Raw genomic sequence first — 17858 nt, 5'->3', positions numbered from 1 at the left:
CTCAAAAAGGGGGGGGGGGCGAAATTTCTGTCTCTTATACACATCTAGATGTGTATAAGAGACAGGTTGTTGTAGATAATATACTAACATTTAATAACATCCAAGAAGGTCACAGTTAGCTACACAGTGACGTACATCACATAAGTCCGTGAGATTTCATAGGCCTACCGTAGGTAAACCTAGAAAGAGCAATAATAGTAAAACTCGAGCGTCACGACATTGCGAAGTGTCTGCTCTTGTTCCTCGTATCGTACTCACTCGAGTCAATCCGAGATGGCCCGAGTGAATTTTCATGCAAATGTTTCGTACGGAAAAAAAAATCGCGTCCCGCACTAGATACTCAATGACATTTAATAATTTTAAGATTAAGAACCACTCTCAATAAATCAAAGATCGAAAAATATTTACAGTATTTCTAATGATTTACAGACAATTTAACTAACATTTTATTGGCTTACTAAAAACCCCCAAATAAAATTGCAGGAACTCGTTTTTTTTTCATAATAGTTGGTGTATAATTTTCAAATCGGTTGTTTCCCTAATTTTAATGAGCTGCTTTTTATTGTCTTGTACAACAATCTTTAATTTCCTTCTTGTTTTACATTTGTTATACATTTTATTATTGATTTTCTTTTGTTGTCTTATTGGTATTTTAAAATGTTTGTGGGCTTTTCATTGTGTTTTAAATTGCTCTTAGGCTCCCTATTACTGTACTTATATTTTTATTTTGATAAGGAACAGAGCGTTTTACAAAATTAATACATTTCAAAAGAAAAACAAATGCACACAAGTGAGGCCTGAGAGAAGGAACGTTTTAAGACGATATTTCAGAATAGAGGTGCCGACTCTGCTTCACGCAAATCGAAGTTATTTCCAAATACGGCGGCATAGAAAAAGCACAATCGTAAATTTTATGTATTTTTATTTACCTCGTAATGTACATCAAATAAGAAAGTATAATACATACTCCAAATATTGAAATACACGCCATCGTGTTGGGATTCAATATTTCGACATTAATTATGTCATCATCAGGAATGTACATCAATGTAATTCAGTTTTAACTTGACTGGGAGTTTGATGAATAAAATAACTGAATACTTGAAAATTTACTATAAAAAATACTTGGCTGGTAGCTATTGTGAGCTTCTTCTGAGACAACTACAGTTCTCGGGAAAAGTGAAAATTTGTTTCTGGTGAAAGTGATATTCAGTGCGAAAAGATTGAACCAATGTCGATACCTGAATTATGCCAAATTGATCATCTACATAAATATTATTACATTACAGTTTCTGCACCATGATAAATACATTTACAGGAACTATAGAAAAAAGTTTGAGGAGGGTATTTCCACTATTGTATTGTATTGTATTTTGATAACTTGAATATTGATAGTTTTAAATTTATCCTTTTTGAATGGTTTCCCTTTGTGCACACACAGTACATCTTTAAAGTTCATATGTTTTGTCTCCTCTTTTTTGATTTCTCATGTATTTTTTTCTTTTTTTGACTTATTTTGTTGACTTTAATATTATATTTTATGTATTGAATCATAGGAACTTGTACATATTGCGTGTAATCTGGCCCTTGGCCACAAGATGTAATTTTTTAGCATGACATCCGATTAAAAGTGAATAAATAAATAAATAATTTGTGGGTGGGCGCTAATTTGGAGATGACTGCTAGTGGAGCTCTCTAGTAAGCCCCGCCCCTTGGATATTGTTGCTAAGGTCTAAAAAACGACAGCATAAACGCACATAAACACGTTTTTGTGCTAAAACACATGGTTTGTAGAAAAAGTGCGTATTCCGCAGGGGCGGATCCAGGTGTCCAAAAGGGGGGGGGGGCGAAATTTGGGCCGATCGAAACAACAATGTCCTAGGGGGTCCGGGGGCATGCCCCCGCGAAATTTTTGTGTTCTAGACGCCCGAAAATAACATTTGAGGCGTTCTGGGCTATCATTTTTTTCTTTTTCTTTCTTTATTTCTTTCTTTTTTCTTTTTTTACCTCCCAAAAGGGGAACGGGGCCGGGCCGGCCCCCCACCCCCCTAAATCCGCCCCTGTTCCGGGCCCTCTTTTAAATGGTCATTTTTTAAGTTTGATTGACTGGGGATTGATTGGGGCACAGGTTATAAGCAGTACTGTCTGTCTCAGCTACAGATCATGAATGCATTGGAACAGGCGAGTTTGAAGGACTCGTCTAGAAATGCTGGAGAGATTGAGATCAACAAAAGTAAATTAAATGGATCAGCTTTCAGTGATGTTTTGCTTTATACAATAATACCATTTTAATAATAATAGTAATAATAATAATAATAATTCTTTATTGGCCCTCATTCAAATTGGAAATCAGAAATCTGGGCTGGGGACCCGCAGCAGGAGAAGTGCAGTGCCACCCGACCTAACTACATGTAGTCAAATTTGACCCTAAAATTCAAAATTCAGCTGGCCAGAACAAACCCATTCCATATGAGCCAAGACCTGGTGATGAGGAATCATCTTGATGCCATTGTAACAAATGATGCTGACAATGGCGACCCATCTAACAAGTTCAGCCGACTGAGCTAAGCTGAAATATTGATTGAAAAGATGACTCACAATCTCTACTGGGATGACCAACTACTGTAATTTTTTTTATTAATTTCAAGCATTTAATTGCATTTAACTTTACATTAAAGCTGAGGACTTTATATCAAAGTAAATATTGCACATTATATATCAGTACAAATATATTAAATTTGTTAACTTAAACCATAAAACACTGGAATAAACGTGAAATACTTCATAACACAAGAATACTCCCAATACTTCACATCAAACTATGTTGTATTTGTATATCTAACTAAAAATATAACATACAGTATTTTACTGTATTACAATGATTATTGTATTGTATAAGGGGGTGGGGCAGCCGGCCTGGGGCCCCTAAATATGTTTCAAAATAAAACAAAAATTTATGTCCGAGAATGCCATTTCCAGCCATTCTTGCAGCCCCAACCATGGTGGGGTTGGGGTAGTCTACACCATCAATTGTGAAAGTCCCTCCCTGATTCCTGGGCCCCCTCTATTTCTAATACCTGGATCCACCACTGTATTTTTCATTTGTCATGTGCTATCCTTTCTTTATTGTTTTACAGTATTACTATCCCCCTTCCTTTTCTCTTCATATTTTATAAGGAGGCCGGCAGTGAATAACCATAATTATTTGCTGCCACAGGTTCATCACCGTAGCTCTAAACCAAGGCATAACACAAGTTTAGAAACAACATATTCATGAATCCTATTGACCTTTGACCTACACAATGCACTGGTGCATGACTGATAGACAAACCTATAACAGAGACTGTAGCATTGGGTATCCTCATTTTTGTAAACATCAATAAGATTAACAGATTTTATGTAATCGACACAACAGTCTCGCGCAATAGAGAAAAATTGTGTTTCGGGGAAAACAACTGCTGATGCAACCCAGAAACTTAGATCTCTAACATAACATGGTGGGAATTTACTGTAGCTAATAAAAGATATCTCATGCATTGTAGTTCTTTTAAGAAGTGTATTTTGAAACCACAGAAGTCTAACATCATCTATATTATAACACAACATTGTGAGCAAATCCAAATTTAGAATAATTACTATATTACTCCTTAGCGTAGTAGTTGATGTAATTATTCCTGCAAGACCAACTTCATAAAATGTTGTGTCCAATGATACAGTAACCAAATTATACACTTCTCTGTATGTGCTAGAAAAGTTTAATTCTATACATCTCTCTCTTATAGCAGCTACCCATATATTCTGCTGCATTAAGTGATATTTTGATGGATGCAGGCATTTTCTGAGATCTGCTGAACCAGATACAGATGGTTGGTCCTTCTGATTTTCCAGTTGAAGGTCTGATAATCTTTGTAATGTTTCTGGTGCAATTTCATGTTCTCCACATTCCTGAAACTGTGTCGGCTCTTTAGAATCAATGCTGAGAAGCTCAAACTTAATTTCGATTTTTGGATTGACAACAGAAATTATTGAAGAAACAATCTCCTTTGAATCATGCTTGCAAGAATTTTCTGGCAGGAAAAGCACAAGTTCGTGAGTGATTGGAAACTGTTCAGGACCTATTGGACATCTTCTGAAAACTGGTCCTACAAGAGCTTTTGCGGTTTCCCCTTTGTGATCAGACTGGTAGGGTCTGAAATGTAAAAGAGATGGAGACAAGATGAACTGTGTTCCTTGATGGTTTAGATCCAAACAGCTCTTTGAATTCTCAAATTTTTTGGAGCTTCCTCCATTACATGAGATGTTAACAAGTGGATCTTTATTTTTCACTTCAGTTGTATGGTCTCTTTGTAATGCATCTTTGTCCAGAGCAATTGCACGTGCATCTTCATCTGTTTTACTTGCATCCTTGGTGTTGTGTTCCTTTAAAGTGTACATAAATGGCTGAATGCATTCTTTCTTTATTTCTTTGATCAAATCATGTTCCTTCGACTCTTCTATCAATAAACCGTTGAACATGGAAGTGCATCTTTCAGATATTCGGTGATAAACTTCACAAATTGGACTGTCAGTATCTTGTAGAAGATTTCTGTAAAGAATAATAAATGACAAAATCATTTAAATTTAATTTACAAGGGTAGTGTTTACAAACAGCAAATAAATATGTAAAAAGGTTTTTACTGTTGCAATCCCATTTACCACGACATAAACGGTCCAGTAGTTCAAAACATTGACACACATATAGCTACAGAAACCTCAGAATTACAAATTTCTAATTCAGTTGTTAAAACAATGAAACCAAACACACCTTCTTGCAAATACACTCAGTTCATCAGGACAAATAAATATGCGATCACCACGATGCAGTAGAACAGGTGAAGCTGCAGGTTCCTGTCTGACGGGACATTTTTCAAAAATATGTGTTATTGCACCTTCCGTATTAAAACCTTTGCCTTGACCCCTAAAAGAAAAAAAAAAGATAATTAAGGTGTTAATGAGCATGACACTAGAAAGACCAGTATTCAACTGAATCTATGGTCAAGACTCAAGAGAGAAAAGTTTTCAGGAGTTCACTTACATATGGGGGTCCAAAGGCTATGCCCCTAGAAAGCTTTCATAGTTTTAACAAGTTTAACTCCTTATCTAATTGACCTTTCCTCTAAGCCCCGCCCCTTGGATATTGTTGCTAAGGTCCCACAAAATGACATATGATGCAAATAAAAACACATGCATAGTCCTAACCCGGTTCTGATTGGTCACTTAAGTTTGATTGATATTCCAGAAAAGGTCAATTGGTTTCATACTTGGTTAGTGATTGTTTGACTGCTACTGGGGGTAAAGATGAGTACAGTACTTCCTGAAACATGTTTAGAAATAATGAAGCTTACCTATATCCAGTACAAGAGTATTCTGGGAAGTCTTCAGCAACAAATTCTTCAGTGTGTGTCAGTATTAGGTCAGCATAACTTGCCATGGCAACAACTTGCCAAGAATTGAACCACTCCCTTTGTGGTTTGTCAGCTGGAGTGCCACCTTGACCATTGCACAGTGTCATCAGCACCTTACCATCAGGAACTAAAAATTTGGAAGCACTGTAGTGTAAAGCAAGAAATAATTGTCACTTATTATTCTTAATAATAAGCAATTAGTAGAGCTCCGCATAGTACACTACAGGAAAATTATTATACGAAGGTTAGATTTAATGCTTGAAAAAAATTCCTGAGGGCTTGCAAGGCCCGAAGGAAATTATCTTAATAATTGCACAAAACATTTAGCCAAGCCATCACATACAGATGCCCATTTAATTACTGTAAACATTACAAGAGATTGTCAAATAAAAATGATATGATGGTGCTTAAAAGTTTATCAAATGAGGACACTCCTGAACTGATTGTGGCAGTGAATTCTTGGGATAACAACACAAGTACAGTATATCATGCCTTTAAATAAGAGAAATATTATATCACTGTAGATTTTGTTCAATTTTGAGATGAATTACCTTATAAAAAAATCCATCAAAAGCTTTCTGTTGTCTTGGATCCTAGCCTTACGTCCAGTGTGAGGAAAGTTGAAGATAATCACATCAAACTGCTTACCCTTTAGCAGCTCACATGATTCAATACTTGTTGCATCCACTTCAAATATCACATTGCTGCCTGAAAAAAATTTGTCCATTAAAAATTAATATGATCGACTATCACTCTCTAATATTGTGGTGGCTCTAGACGACCCCTTAATTTGGGACCCCCATCAGATTTGTTGTACCCATCGGCAAATTTCTGGAGCCACCACTCATTATTATAAGTTCAGCATTATTATTATCAAATTATCAGATATATCAGGCATATTAGATTATTGTTTTTATATTGAGTGATGTATTTTTGTACAAAGAGTACTGTAGTGCGTTAAGATAGCGAGAGGTATTTTTAAGGTCAGGGTAAAGCCAAATCGACCAATCAGCACGCTGGGATTTTGACCACTTTGGCGAAAGCATAGCCACGGCCATTTTTGCAAGCAGGTGTCCCAAGTTGGAAGAAGCCACTTCCGGGAGATCTGTTTTTTAAAATACATCTAATTGTATTGTGCTGTGTATGGAGATGGGCGCCGACTTCCAGCAGACAATTGATAATACCAGCACCGAAAAGCATGCATATGAATGTGCGGGAAAAGTGTTTTTCTGGGAGATTTTTTTTGCTCGTGAGAGTTCTTCCGAGTTCTCCGTCCGGAGACTCCTGCCGGTTGCAGGAGACTTGGGACCCCTGTGTGTGTGTATGCATTTGCATTACCTCCTTCCTTCAGCTTATTAATATTCTGCTTCGCATACTTGTACTTTACGGGAGTGTCATCTTCTATGCAGGTGGTCGTCAATAGCAACTGTGGCTGTTGTTTGCTCAAAGATAAGGAAAATGAGAAATCTCCTTCACCAACCAATAGAATGCATCCACGGCATTTATGCAAATAAGCAAACATCACCTGTATGATTACATAGAATTTGTAAAATTTACATTACATGGAATGATGAGTGTTATAAATTACATCATCATGATTCATATGGTTTGATCTAGCCCCACACATATTCAAACAAATAATTATATAAAATCGTAAATACTTAATTGTACACAGACAGGCCCATAGATAGGCAGACCTACAAAATAATATGTAATGGGTCTAGGATAAGTGCAGTTAATAGACCTATATTATATAAGTTAGGTAGGCATAGGCCTAGTCCTAGCTAGTTTTAGGCATAATCCTAGCTAGGCCTAGTTAGGCTAGTCAGGCATCCACCATGACCATCCACGGACCATACAAACAACGAAGTGTCTATGCTTACGCCGAGTCGTAAGCATTAATCATAGGTTATGCTTACGCCGATCTATTTGAAGGGCGCCGCTTGCTTCGTGAGTACGAAAACGTCCTATTGAGCATGTGCAAATATTTTTTTTTTCTGTAGCGCGCACTTGGTGAAGTTTCAAGATGGCAGATGAAGACACTTTGCGTCTCGGTGGCACTTTCACAAGCTATGAAAATTAAAATCACATAAATTTATATAAACCATCTTCACGTAGCATCGATTCTGTCAAAAAACGTGCACCTAAAAGAAACTTCAACCCCGAATTAAAATTCCATTCAATCGATTACGCCTGCATTCATGGTTCTCACCATGTTAATAATCAGAGCTAAGTTAGTACAGCCCATATTTCGTGGTACAGTTGTTGCACATCGAATCATTTAGTTAGTAGAGAAAAGAAAGTTATTTTTTAAGAGAGTTTCCTTTCAAACATTTCAGTTGTTGAAAACCTTGGTGCTTAAACCGAAATATACTACAGTGTTTGTGTATATTAATAACAAAATTGGATTGAAACTGTGTCACGCTCTCTTGTAATTATTGTATGCGTACTTGTTCATAATAGGAAAATTAAGAATTTTATAGGGAATTTTATTCGCTTTTTAATTATGTACTGTAGTGTACAGGACAATGATTTAAAATCAGAATATCACTGCAGCAGGCAGGTCATCTCCAACATTCTACACATCATACATAGATACATTGTCATTATTATTTCAGATATAGTATTGTATCAATATATCAACATAAATTGGGCTAGATAGGCCTATCTAACAATGAAGTACTGTATCACAATGAACAGACGGCACTCATGAGGAAACGTGTGGGAATGTACTAATATGTCTGCCTCAGTTCATGACGATGCCTGTTCTTTTGGAAAACTGTGGACTAGACAAAGCTCATGCCTCGACAACGTGAAATAGTAAGCAGATCAACGAGTTGACTGTTTACGTTGACTAGCAATCCGGCGTAAGCATAGCCACTATATAATGCTTACGCCAGCCCTGTGCATGCTCAATAGATCGGCGTAAGCATAGCCTCCTATGACTAATGCTTACGACTCGGCGTAAGCATAGACACTTCGTACAAACAATGCATCGGCGCTGGCTCTTCTGCTGGCCAGTAGGTTTATAATATAGATAGGCCTAGTAGTAGGCCAGTGTTGAGCACGCCTAGCCTAGAATAAACATACTATCCTAGGTCTAGGCCCAAACATAATACTGTAATACTGTATCTTAAAGTATCATGGTTATATCATTCTATACTAACCGTGTAAATGAACTGAACAGGAGGCCTAGGCTAAACAACTTCTGATCACCCTTTTGTCGAGCATGAAATCGTTGGAGCGGAACCACTGATTATGGGGGATCACTGGAGTGGAACGCGTAACACAGTAGCCTTGTTGCGGTGCGCACTGAGCCCCGCCTCTTGGATACTCATGTGTGTGTTCCCCCCTCCCCACACACACACATTTCTTTTTTTTAATGATTACATTGCATATATAAATGCATACTCACAGTAAATAATGTACACACTTAGGTAAATTCAGATTGAAAATGTAAATAAAATTATAAAATCATATTTTCATCACAGTGAAACTAATGGCCAACAGTAGTACTATTAAATTAAAAGTAAATAAAAAATACACTGCAATTGATATGGATAGTGTGATATCATCGAATGATCATGATGGTGGTGATGAAGAATGAACAGCATTTTGTGGTATCCTTTATTGCTATGTTTCTGAATTTTTCTCCTAAGACACCAAGGATGCTTCTAAGACATGACTTCTCAAAAACTAGAAGATTCAATATCAGAGAGGAAGCTACAGTACTATTATTTAATGCATTATACTGTATGTATTAATTGCGTTATCAAATGTCAATATTTCTTTTAAATATATGTGTATATATTTATGGTATGCCTATGCATTATATACTGTACATACAATTATGTTATATGAATGTACACACAGTACAGTACAAGTTTATTAAGGCATCTGCAGCTAGGCTTTGTCTATTTAAGATTAATAAATTGTTCATTATATTATCAGGGTGATTTTTTAGATAAGGAGGTATATTATTACCAAGCCTATGTCTATGTAAGTAATCTTGAAAGGTGTTGCATCAAATAAGTACTGTAATAGGCCTATAAAAACAATCATACAGTATAGAAAACATTAGAAATTAGGTAAACAAGAAGTCTCAATGTTCAATATCTTTATTTTTTGTTCATTAAGCATATGTCAGAATAGCAATACATTATAGGTACAGTATTATCAAAGATTTTATACAATATAAATACATACACATGCAGAAAAAATATAGGGAGCTACAGAATTCTGAATACAAATTATTGTAAAGAAAGACAAAAATGAATATATATAGTACCTCTAAATGCCTTCTATGCTTAATGTCTCTCCACACTATAACATTTTAAGTGACAATTAATGTGATGTGCCTATGGGCATGTTATATTACACACAAATATGGGCATATCATCACAATTATTTGTCACATAAAATTTGATAGCATGGACAGAGCTTCATTCATGAATACACCGTTTGTATTTGATTTTTTTACTTCTGCTTAGGTCATGTTCACATTTAAAAATAAATCAGTATATAAATTTTTAGCACACAATATCAGGGCTGCTGCATTTGGGAGCACCACAAATTCATTAGGTAGTTTTCGCCGCACAACGTTAATCTTAACTTTAACATTAGTACCCAAACATGCAACGCGATAGCTCCGCCCCTTTTGTAAATACTCTGCAACGCAAGATGAATAAATTATGACATCAACCTTTAACGTCTTGCGGCGAAAACTACCTATTATTTGCATAATCACTTTGCACCTTTAGTCCTGTCCAGACAGTCAAATTTTATTTGACAAAAACATATCACATGCCTAAATATGGTCATACCATGACCATATACAGGCACATCATCAAGTTTTTCGTCAAATAAAATTTGATAGTCTGCACAGAGCATTACACTCAGAGCCAATACAGTATCACAAACAGATTTCCCCAACTGGTTAAAAAATATTGACGGCAGTCCATACACATGATAAACATAACAGACCTGTTGCTAACTTGGTAGCATAATGCATTGTGGGATATGTGTGTGTTTGTGGGTATTTTTAGCAATGTTCTGATTGGTCATTTGTTTGATTGACACTTCGGAAAGATCCACTTTACTCGATTTAACAGAAATATTATTTCATAAGTAAAATAATAACTGTTATAATAACCTTTCTTTAATTCATAAAAAGTGATTATATACACTCAGCTTCAGTTTAAGTTTATCATGTGCAATTTACGATTTTCTTGATATCCATGTAATGTACATAAATGGTTTAAATTAATTATGTTAATATAAATGCTTTTTTTAAAAAACATTACATTGTTTTCATTCCTATGCAAGGTATTTTATAGTCTCAATTTGTTTAGTAATACTGGTACTTTCATAGAAAATAATTTTGTTGACCATCTCTCTCATTTGGTGGGTTGTAAAGAAGTCCTTGTATCAGAACAGAAGTTGAACAAAAATAAACATGCATGTGACCAAAACAAACATTTCTGATTGGTCAGAAAGCAAAAACATACAGTGTACAATTGCATATTTCAATAAATAATTACAAAACTATTTGTCAAACATAAAATTAAAATATATAGTATACTATATAAATATCATTGTTGGTTTTGAATCACATACAGAAAAATTCAGTGTTGAGTATTTTTTTCTCATTGTCAATTGTAGGATTTGGGCGTAGTCCCTCTAAATACACCATTAACTAAAGTTGGGCAAGCACAGTGTTGCATGACAGTTGTACGGTATGTCACATGACAGTTGTACAATTGTTGGCTGATGTATACACTCCACTCTCAGTGAATGCTTGATGACACAAAGCCGTCAGTTGTAGGTAGCACTCTGAATGGATTGCCATTATAAAAGATCCATTACGCGTGCCCTCATTGCGGTGGTTTCATCGCCGCAGCGTGTACCCAGCAATTTGGTTTTTCTCAGATACTGACAATACAGTACTCAGAAATTTCATAAAACTTTTAAATCCTAATTGACTATATAATGGAGAATATTGGTTATTGCAACATCAAGAAACTAAATATGGTAACTAAGACAACTATGTTTCCTAGGCAACAATAATCTCTTAGTAAGGGAATGCAAATTTAAATTTTTGTTTACGTTCAAGTTTTAAAGATATTGAAATATACAAAATATGAGTTGCATAATTTCATTTTGTACCATTATAAATACATCATATTCGACACGTGTTGAAATAAAATTATAAAAATTTCCTTGGTATTTGTGTACATGTCATGAAGAAATGCTATAAGCTTATTTAAACTTACATATATAGAAATTTTATTAGAACAACTTCATTAGTTTAAAATATGATCTAAAAAATGTGTGCAACCCTGAGCCATATTTCAATTAATTTCAATATTTACCCCCATTTTGTAATTTTATTGTATTTCTACCCGACATATTTTGGCTCAAGCAAAAAACAAAAACACCTATAATATCAAATGTGTCATTTGCACCTTTTACAACTACATTTTATAGAAAGTCTCATCAATATATGAAATGGCATTTGACACAATGTATGAAGCTGTACAGTTGTCAGTCACCGTATGCGTGCACTAACCATTTTTATGTCCATCAAACTGCCATTGATTTTCCCATAAAAGCTAAAAATATGCACCATGTTTAAAAAAAATCTCTTAGCCTCTTGGTCCAAAGGACACTTGTTACTCTTTTCCACAATTGTCCACAATTAAAACACTTACTAGAAATTATTTGGTGAATGCTTTCTAGTTTACAATATTCACACACGACCACAATTTTCCATAAGTCACTTAAGGTTAACGATTCAATCCAGTTTTATTTAGCAGATTCTATTAGGCCCACCGAGTGTCAACTGATATCTGCTGGTTAATAGATTCAGTACAAACTTAGTAGAGCTATGAGCTCTAATTGAAACTCAGAACATAATACATTCATACTCTGTATGGCCATCTCTTGAATACAATAATAACTAATTTTATGGAATGTTGAATCTTGCAAAACATTTACACACTGAGATAAAACAATGAACTAGTGGTCATGTGATCTTTAGTTGGTGTAACATACTTTGATCAGCGTAAAGGCCAACCCAGACAGAATCATATGACACAGCCCAATAAACTATATCGCTGAGTTGGCCGTAAAAGTATAAGAGGAATTTTTATGGTTAAAACAACATCCCAATGATGTGGGAAACAAATGGCAAGAAAAGGCAGCATGATTGTTCATGATTGTGTTCTTATACTCAGTACAGCATTTTCTATGCATTCTAAGCTCTGGAATTTATATAATCCTTTACGATCCTAAAGCTATAGCCATTAAAATCATAGGCCTAGCTATTTTTGAAAGTTATTTGTCAACATTTATCATTTGGAGCATTAACAAACCATTATGACAATGTTCAAGTTCAATTTTCAAGTGATTTAGACCAGTTTACCAGTGTTCCAACTAACACATTTGACAATAACAACGTGCCTTAATGAAAAAATATTCAGGAACGATGCATTTTTCACTGAGCCTTGCTTGTGTCTGTTTATAATATCGACCCAACTATAGGACACATGACTTGCAGATGGTGTCTAATGAAGGCCAGTAACATTAATTTGTTCAAGCTGATTTCAGACCAGAAAACCTTCTTCACTGATTGCATCTCGTTGTATTGATTGACTTGGCTGTTGGGCTTTGGTTAGCGGAACAAAGTTTCCCATCTGTATTGGGGGCGGTGTTGGTGTTGAGACCTGGCGAACCTATAATAACGACATTAAGAAAAATGAAATAATTAGAACCTTAAAATAAGAGTACAAGAAATTGAATTACATCTATCTTTGATGGCAGACCCAGGAATTCGAAATAGAGAAGAGAGGGGAGGGCCCACTTCCACAGACCACATCTGATGGTTGGAAATGGTTAGAAAATTTATAATTATGGCACCACTAATTAGCCGAAAATGGCACTCTCAGACTACTACTGAATATAATTTTCCTTTTTTATTCATTTTAAAAACATATTTTTTTTAAAACTTTAGGGGGTGGGGGGCTGGGCCCCCTTGAACCTGACACTGATCTTCAATTCTCAAAGATTCAATATATTGATTATTTGCTTACCTGTCCAGATAAAGTTTTTTGCACTTGGCTTTGTTTCATTCGTAGTAAATCTGCATAATCTTTTTCTTCTTGTTCTTCAATTTCACTAAGCTGGGATTCAGTTATGATGCTTCCAGTAAGGCCCCCACGTCCACCTGAAATAATATGGAACAATCACTTAATAATATTAAAACTTTTGCTAATGAGAATATAAAAAATAATTATTCACTACAGAAGAAACATGGGGGGGGGGCCCTCCAAAAATTACTTGCACTCCCCCCCCCCACCAGTCGCCATCCAAAAATCACTTACTCACGCCTCCCCCCTACAGCACCCCCATTTCAAGACTTTTAGATATGCCACTGTCATCTACTATAACAATACCCCTACCATAACTCATTAAATTAGTTGTAGAGGAGAGGGGAGGTGGATAAAAATCTGGTAAATTTGAACATTAAGAGCCTGTTACCTGAAATTAAACACAACAAAAATAGGCAGCATAAGAAATAAATACACCATCAAAACCCTAAGGAAGACAGGTCTCTTACTGAGTTTCCCACACAGTCTTCGATACGTTGTTGACTCCAGATATTCTGGTTACCCTATCTATTGTTATATCTTATTTTTTTCTCACTATCACATTAAACATATTGCATGTAATAAACATGCTCAAATTTTAAATTACAAAGCATATGATGCAAAGAGATGATTGTTACATTTACCTGCATAGGAATCAAAGCTACTGTAAGAGGGCGGTCTTTCTGGGGGTGCCCTGTAACCTGTATTATATAATCCACCATTGTATTCTGAACAGTCTGTTGGCGTTGGTGATATCTGCCTATTGTCGCTGTACCGATCCTCTTCGCTATATGTAGCACCATCGCTGAAGTCTCGATCACGGCGTCGGTCATCGTATGATCGGTGATCTCCGTAATAGTAAGGATCGTAATCAGACTCTTTGGAGCTGTCTCTATCGTAACTGGATATAGTTCCATTTTGATACGGATTCTCAGAAGTTTGCCTTAAATCAGAAAATTGTGTATTGGATCAATAAAATAATAATAAAATAAAAATGGTAATGGTAATGGTAATTTGATCTTTTAATAGAACTTTATAACATAAACAATAACAGTAAGATAATAATCATATTATGATAATAATAGTAATAATAATTATACTTATGCTTACCGAATTTTTTTTTAAGTGTGAAAAAAAAATACTTTAAACTTGAAAAAATATGAAGAAATAACTTACGATTTGGCAAGCTCAAAATCTTCCTTTCTGATTGGTTCTGGAGAAGATTTCCCTAAAATAAAGTTATATATATATATACTGATATGAAAAATTAATTCAAAGTGTTACATTTGCTTTACTTTCTGATTATTGTAATAGACTAGTATTGCTCAACATATTATTTAGCATAAAATATATTTCAGAATTTGGGACCGAAACATTTGTTGCGGTCTTGGGGTTTGGTCTACTTAAAAATATTAAAAGATCATTATTTGGTTCTTCAAACAAGTGTTCTTGAATTTGAGGGGGTCTTGGAATTAGAGGGGTCTCGAATTGGAGTGTGCACTGTGGTATTGACCTTGGCTCCACAGGTCAAGTTTAACCTTTACAACCTTTTGAAATCACCTACCTAATTTATGCCCCTTCCTCCTTTTGATAAGACAACAGCACAAGAAGCCATTCACAAAACAACAGAACAGGAATCCAAAAAATGCAACTAAAAGCACGATCCATAGTGACACACCAGCAGCACCTGAAACGAAAAATTGTTATAATTACTATTATTGTGATTATGATTACCATCATCAACTATCAACCTCAACATAATTATTATAACAATACAAAAATAATTTCAACAGTATAATTAATAATATGAATTTTAATGATTATAAATAACAATCATAACAACAACAATATCATCATTAATATCATTGTTTTTGCTGTTATTTTATAAAATAGATACAATAAATTTAAAGAAGAACTTGCCTATCTTTTGGAAACCCGGTGGTTGAGAAGGCTTGGCTGTAAGATAATAAATAAAAACTACCATTAAAACAAACTATTTCCTTCAACATAATCAGAAACAAAATATTACAGTAATCTTGTCAAATTATCTCAGATTTAATGGTAGATTCTTAGTTTTTTCTCTCAATTGTGATTTTTGTGTAATATTTACGGTCTTTACATTAATCACAATGTTTGTTTCATATCATTCATCAAGGATCTGAAACATGTATGCCCCTGATATGTTGCTTAAAGATCCGATTAAAAGACACAGTATTGGAAATTAGATATTTGCTACACTTTCAATGCACATATTATTATAGCTTGATGATCCTCAAAATGAGAAATGAACATTGGCCAATAAAATTTGCTTCCATGATGAATACCAATCTGATAACTACTTGTAATGCCACTAAAATCTATCCGCCATGCGGCGCTTCATCATCGTATTGCGATCTTATGAATCTTGTCACAGCATTGATCTGGCTAAAATCTAATATTGGTATGAGTACTTACAACTAGTAGTTGCTTCGATAGAGTTCAAAATGAATGGTCCAGACCCAAGATCATTACGACCTCTGACACTAAACTCGTACTTTGAAAGTGGATTTAGTCCAGTAACTGTAAAAATGGTGGCATATAGGGGTTCTACATCCATCAGTTGAAATGAGGTGAGATCGCCCCTACGAAATCGAATCTGGTATGTTTGATTCAATCCACCATCAAAACCTGAGAATAAATTATAATAAAATCATAAAGAAATATATACCATACATATATACATACATTACAGCACTTATAACACTCTTGGCATTTATATAGAGCCCTTTCTTATCAGATACAAAGTGTTTAGAAACCGTTTTGTGCCTCAAAAACCCACAGCAAGTATAAGCAACTACCCAAGCCTAAACAGAACAGAAACTTGATGAAGCAGTGGTGAAAACCTATAAAATATAAAGCACTATTTGATGAAGATCACGGCACTTTTTTGTGTTTTTATTACCTAATAGATTGTGGCAATGAACTACTTCCAAATAAAAATATACAAAGTCAATAGACCTACCTGCAAGCCATGTTAGTCTAACAGAATCATGTGTGACAGACAAAACCTTAAGGCCAGTGGGAGCATCAGGAACACCTAGTGAAATAGCCAGATTATTATAATTTTTGAATGACAATAACAATAACATTAATAGAGTAGCAAATAATTTTTTAACAACGGTAACAACTACTAGAGAAGCAACAGAAACAACAGCGACAATGGGAAAAAAATAAAAGCAAAAACAGCAGCATCAACATTAACAACAACCATCTCATCAAAAATATTTTTTAAACTGTATTGATAATGAGCAGTGGGTTATCACAGTTGTGTTTGTAATCATCTTTATTATTGTCACTAATCCTGCATATATATATTTGTGTTGAGTAACATAAATAAAATTAAAGATGGGAAAGACATAAAAAATGTAACAACACTAACAACAATAAGACAGCAACATAAACATAAACATTACTAACAGCAACAATATTAATACTAGCAACATTTGCAGTAGGGCAACAACAAGAAGGGCAACAAAAAACATAAGAATATTTTCCACTCACTTTTCTTCTCAACAACAATGTTGAAGGTTGATTCACCAATATCATTATATGCAATGCAGGTGTAAGTACCAAAATCCTCTACCTCATCCACGTAGTTGATCACCAAACGAGACTCATACGAATCCGACAACCTTAATAAGCCAACTTCCATTGTGTAACGATCAATGGTCGTATTCAGATCTTTCCCAAAACGCTTCCACTTAAATTTCACTACTGGAGCACCTTGTGCCCTGCACTTTAGAAGCGCCGTCTCACCGGTACTGGTCGCGACCTTACCATTACCTGTAGTGTCAATTTCAGGTTTATCTAGAGAGGGACAGCAAGAGAAATACTTTAGAAAACAAAGCATAACTGTTCTATATATTTTAACTAATAGTCATCAATAAACTCGTCGATTTCCGGGACCCGAAATCGGGATGGCCTACTGCACTCCTGTAGGTAAGCAATAATCTCACGGAAAATAACCCACCTTACTAAAGATTTGAAAATTATTTAAAAAATGGAGAAAAAAAGAAAATTATATTCAAATTTAAGAATACCATTTCCAGCCATAATCATAACTTTTTTTACCTCAGCCCTAACCATGGTGGGGTTGAGGTACTCCAGACCATCCCTCTGTAAAAGTCCCTCTCTGTCCCCCACCCACCTCCATTTCAAATCCCTGGATCCCCTACTATATATCTCTCTCGAAATTATCTTCTTGTAATTTGGAACCCCTGTCAATATT

The 17858-nt window shown here is 35.1% G+C and overlaps 2 protein-coding genes across 3 annotated transcripts in view; both read right to left on the bottom strand.

Annotated features, from left to right (window-relative positions):
• Positions 1 to 2100: 2100 nt before the first annotated feature.
• LOC117123479 (ferredoxin-fold anticodon-binding domain-containing protein 1-like) lies at positions 2101 to 8773 on the bottom strand. 2 transcript variants are annotated; one of them, XM_033269415.1, is made up of 6 exons: positions 8612 to 8773; positions 6783 to 6969; positions 5996 to 6152; positions 5385 to 5588; positions 4805 to 4957; positions 2103 to 4585 (listed from the first exon to the last, which is right to left on the bottom strand). In XM_033269415.1, the coding sequence occupies exons 2-6, from the start codon at positions 6964 to 6966 to the stop codon at positions 3223 to 3225; spliced, it is 2061 nt and encodes a 686-aa protein (XP_033125306.1). In that variant the 5' UTR covers positions 6967 to 6969; positions 8612 to 8773; the 3' UTR covers positions 2103 to 3222. The 2 variants fall into 2 exon arrangements, with proteins under 2 accessions (XP_033125307.1, XP_033125306.1); XM_033269416.1 differs by lacking the exon at positions 8612 to 8773 and having other exon boundaries at positions 2101 to 4585; positions 6821 to 6935.
• A 2322-nt stretch (positions 8774 to 11095) lies between these two features.
• LOC117123449 (nephrin-like) overlaps positions 11096 to 17858 on the bottom strand; it is a 45698-nt gene continuing 38935 nt past the window's right edge. The window contains exons 15-23 of the mRNA XM_033269364.1: positions 17132 to 17437; positions 16593 to 16667; positions 16046 to 16258; positions 15512 to 15547; positions 15156 to 15278; positions 14768 to 14819; positions 14236 to 14534; positions 13535 to 13668; positions 11096 to 13177 (exon numbers count right to left, since the gene is read on the bottom strand). Coding sequence (XP_033125255.1) covers positions 13049 to 13177; positions 13535 to 13668; positions 14236 to 14534; positions 14768 to 14819; positions 15156 to 15278; positions 15512 to 15547; positions 16046 to 16258; positions 16593 to 16667; positions 17132 to 17437 — 1367 coding nt within the window. The 3' untranslated portion in view covers positions 11096 to 13048. The remainder of the gene's footprint in view (positions 13178 to 13534; positions 13669 to 14235; positions 14535 to 14767; positions 14820 to 15155; positions 15279 to 15511; positions 15548 to 16045; positions 16259 to 16592; positions 16668 to 17131; positions 17438 to 17858) is intronic.

Source organism: Anneissia japonica, unplaced genomic scaffold (genome assembly GCF_011630105.1).
Source record: "Anneissia japonica isolate Jap-2015-1 unplaced genomic scaffold, ASM1163010v1 scaffold287717_len1600092_cov198, whole genome shotgun sequence".
NCBI lineage: Eukaryota > Metazoa > Echinodermata > Crinoidea > Comatulida > Comatulidae > Anneissia > Anneissia japonica.
The sequence above is the reverse complement of the archived record's forward strand: the minus strand, read 5'-3'. Positions and strand labels throughout refer to the sequence as shown.

Bases quoted from the DNA above. Each gene is read 5' to 3' on its own strand.
- LOC117123479 (XM_033269415.1), bottom strand. From the start codon at position 6,966: ATGTTTGCTTATTTGCATAAATGCCGTGGATGCATTCTATTGGTTGGT. The intron at 6,153-6,782 runs GTAATGCAAATG...AATTTTTTTCAG, and splicing joins TAATAAGCTGAAGGAAGGAG to GCAGCAATGTGATATTTGAA. The intron at 4,958-5,384 runs GTAAGCTTCATT...TTTTTCTTTTAG, and splicing joins TACTCTTGTACTGGATATAG to GGGTCAAGGCAAAGGTTTTA.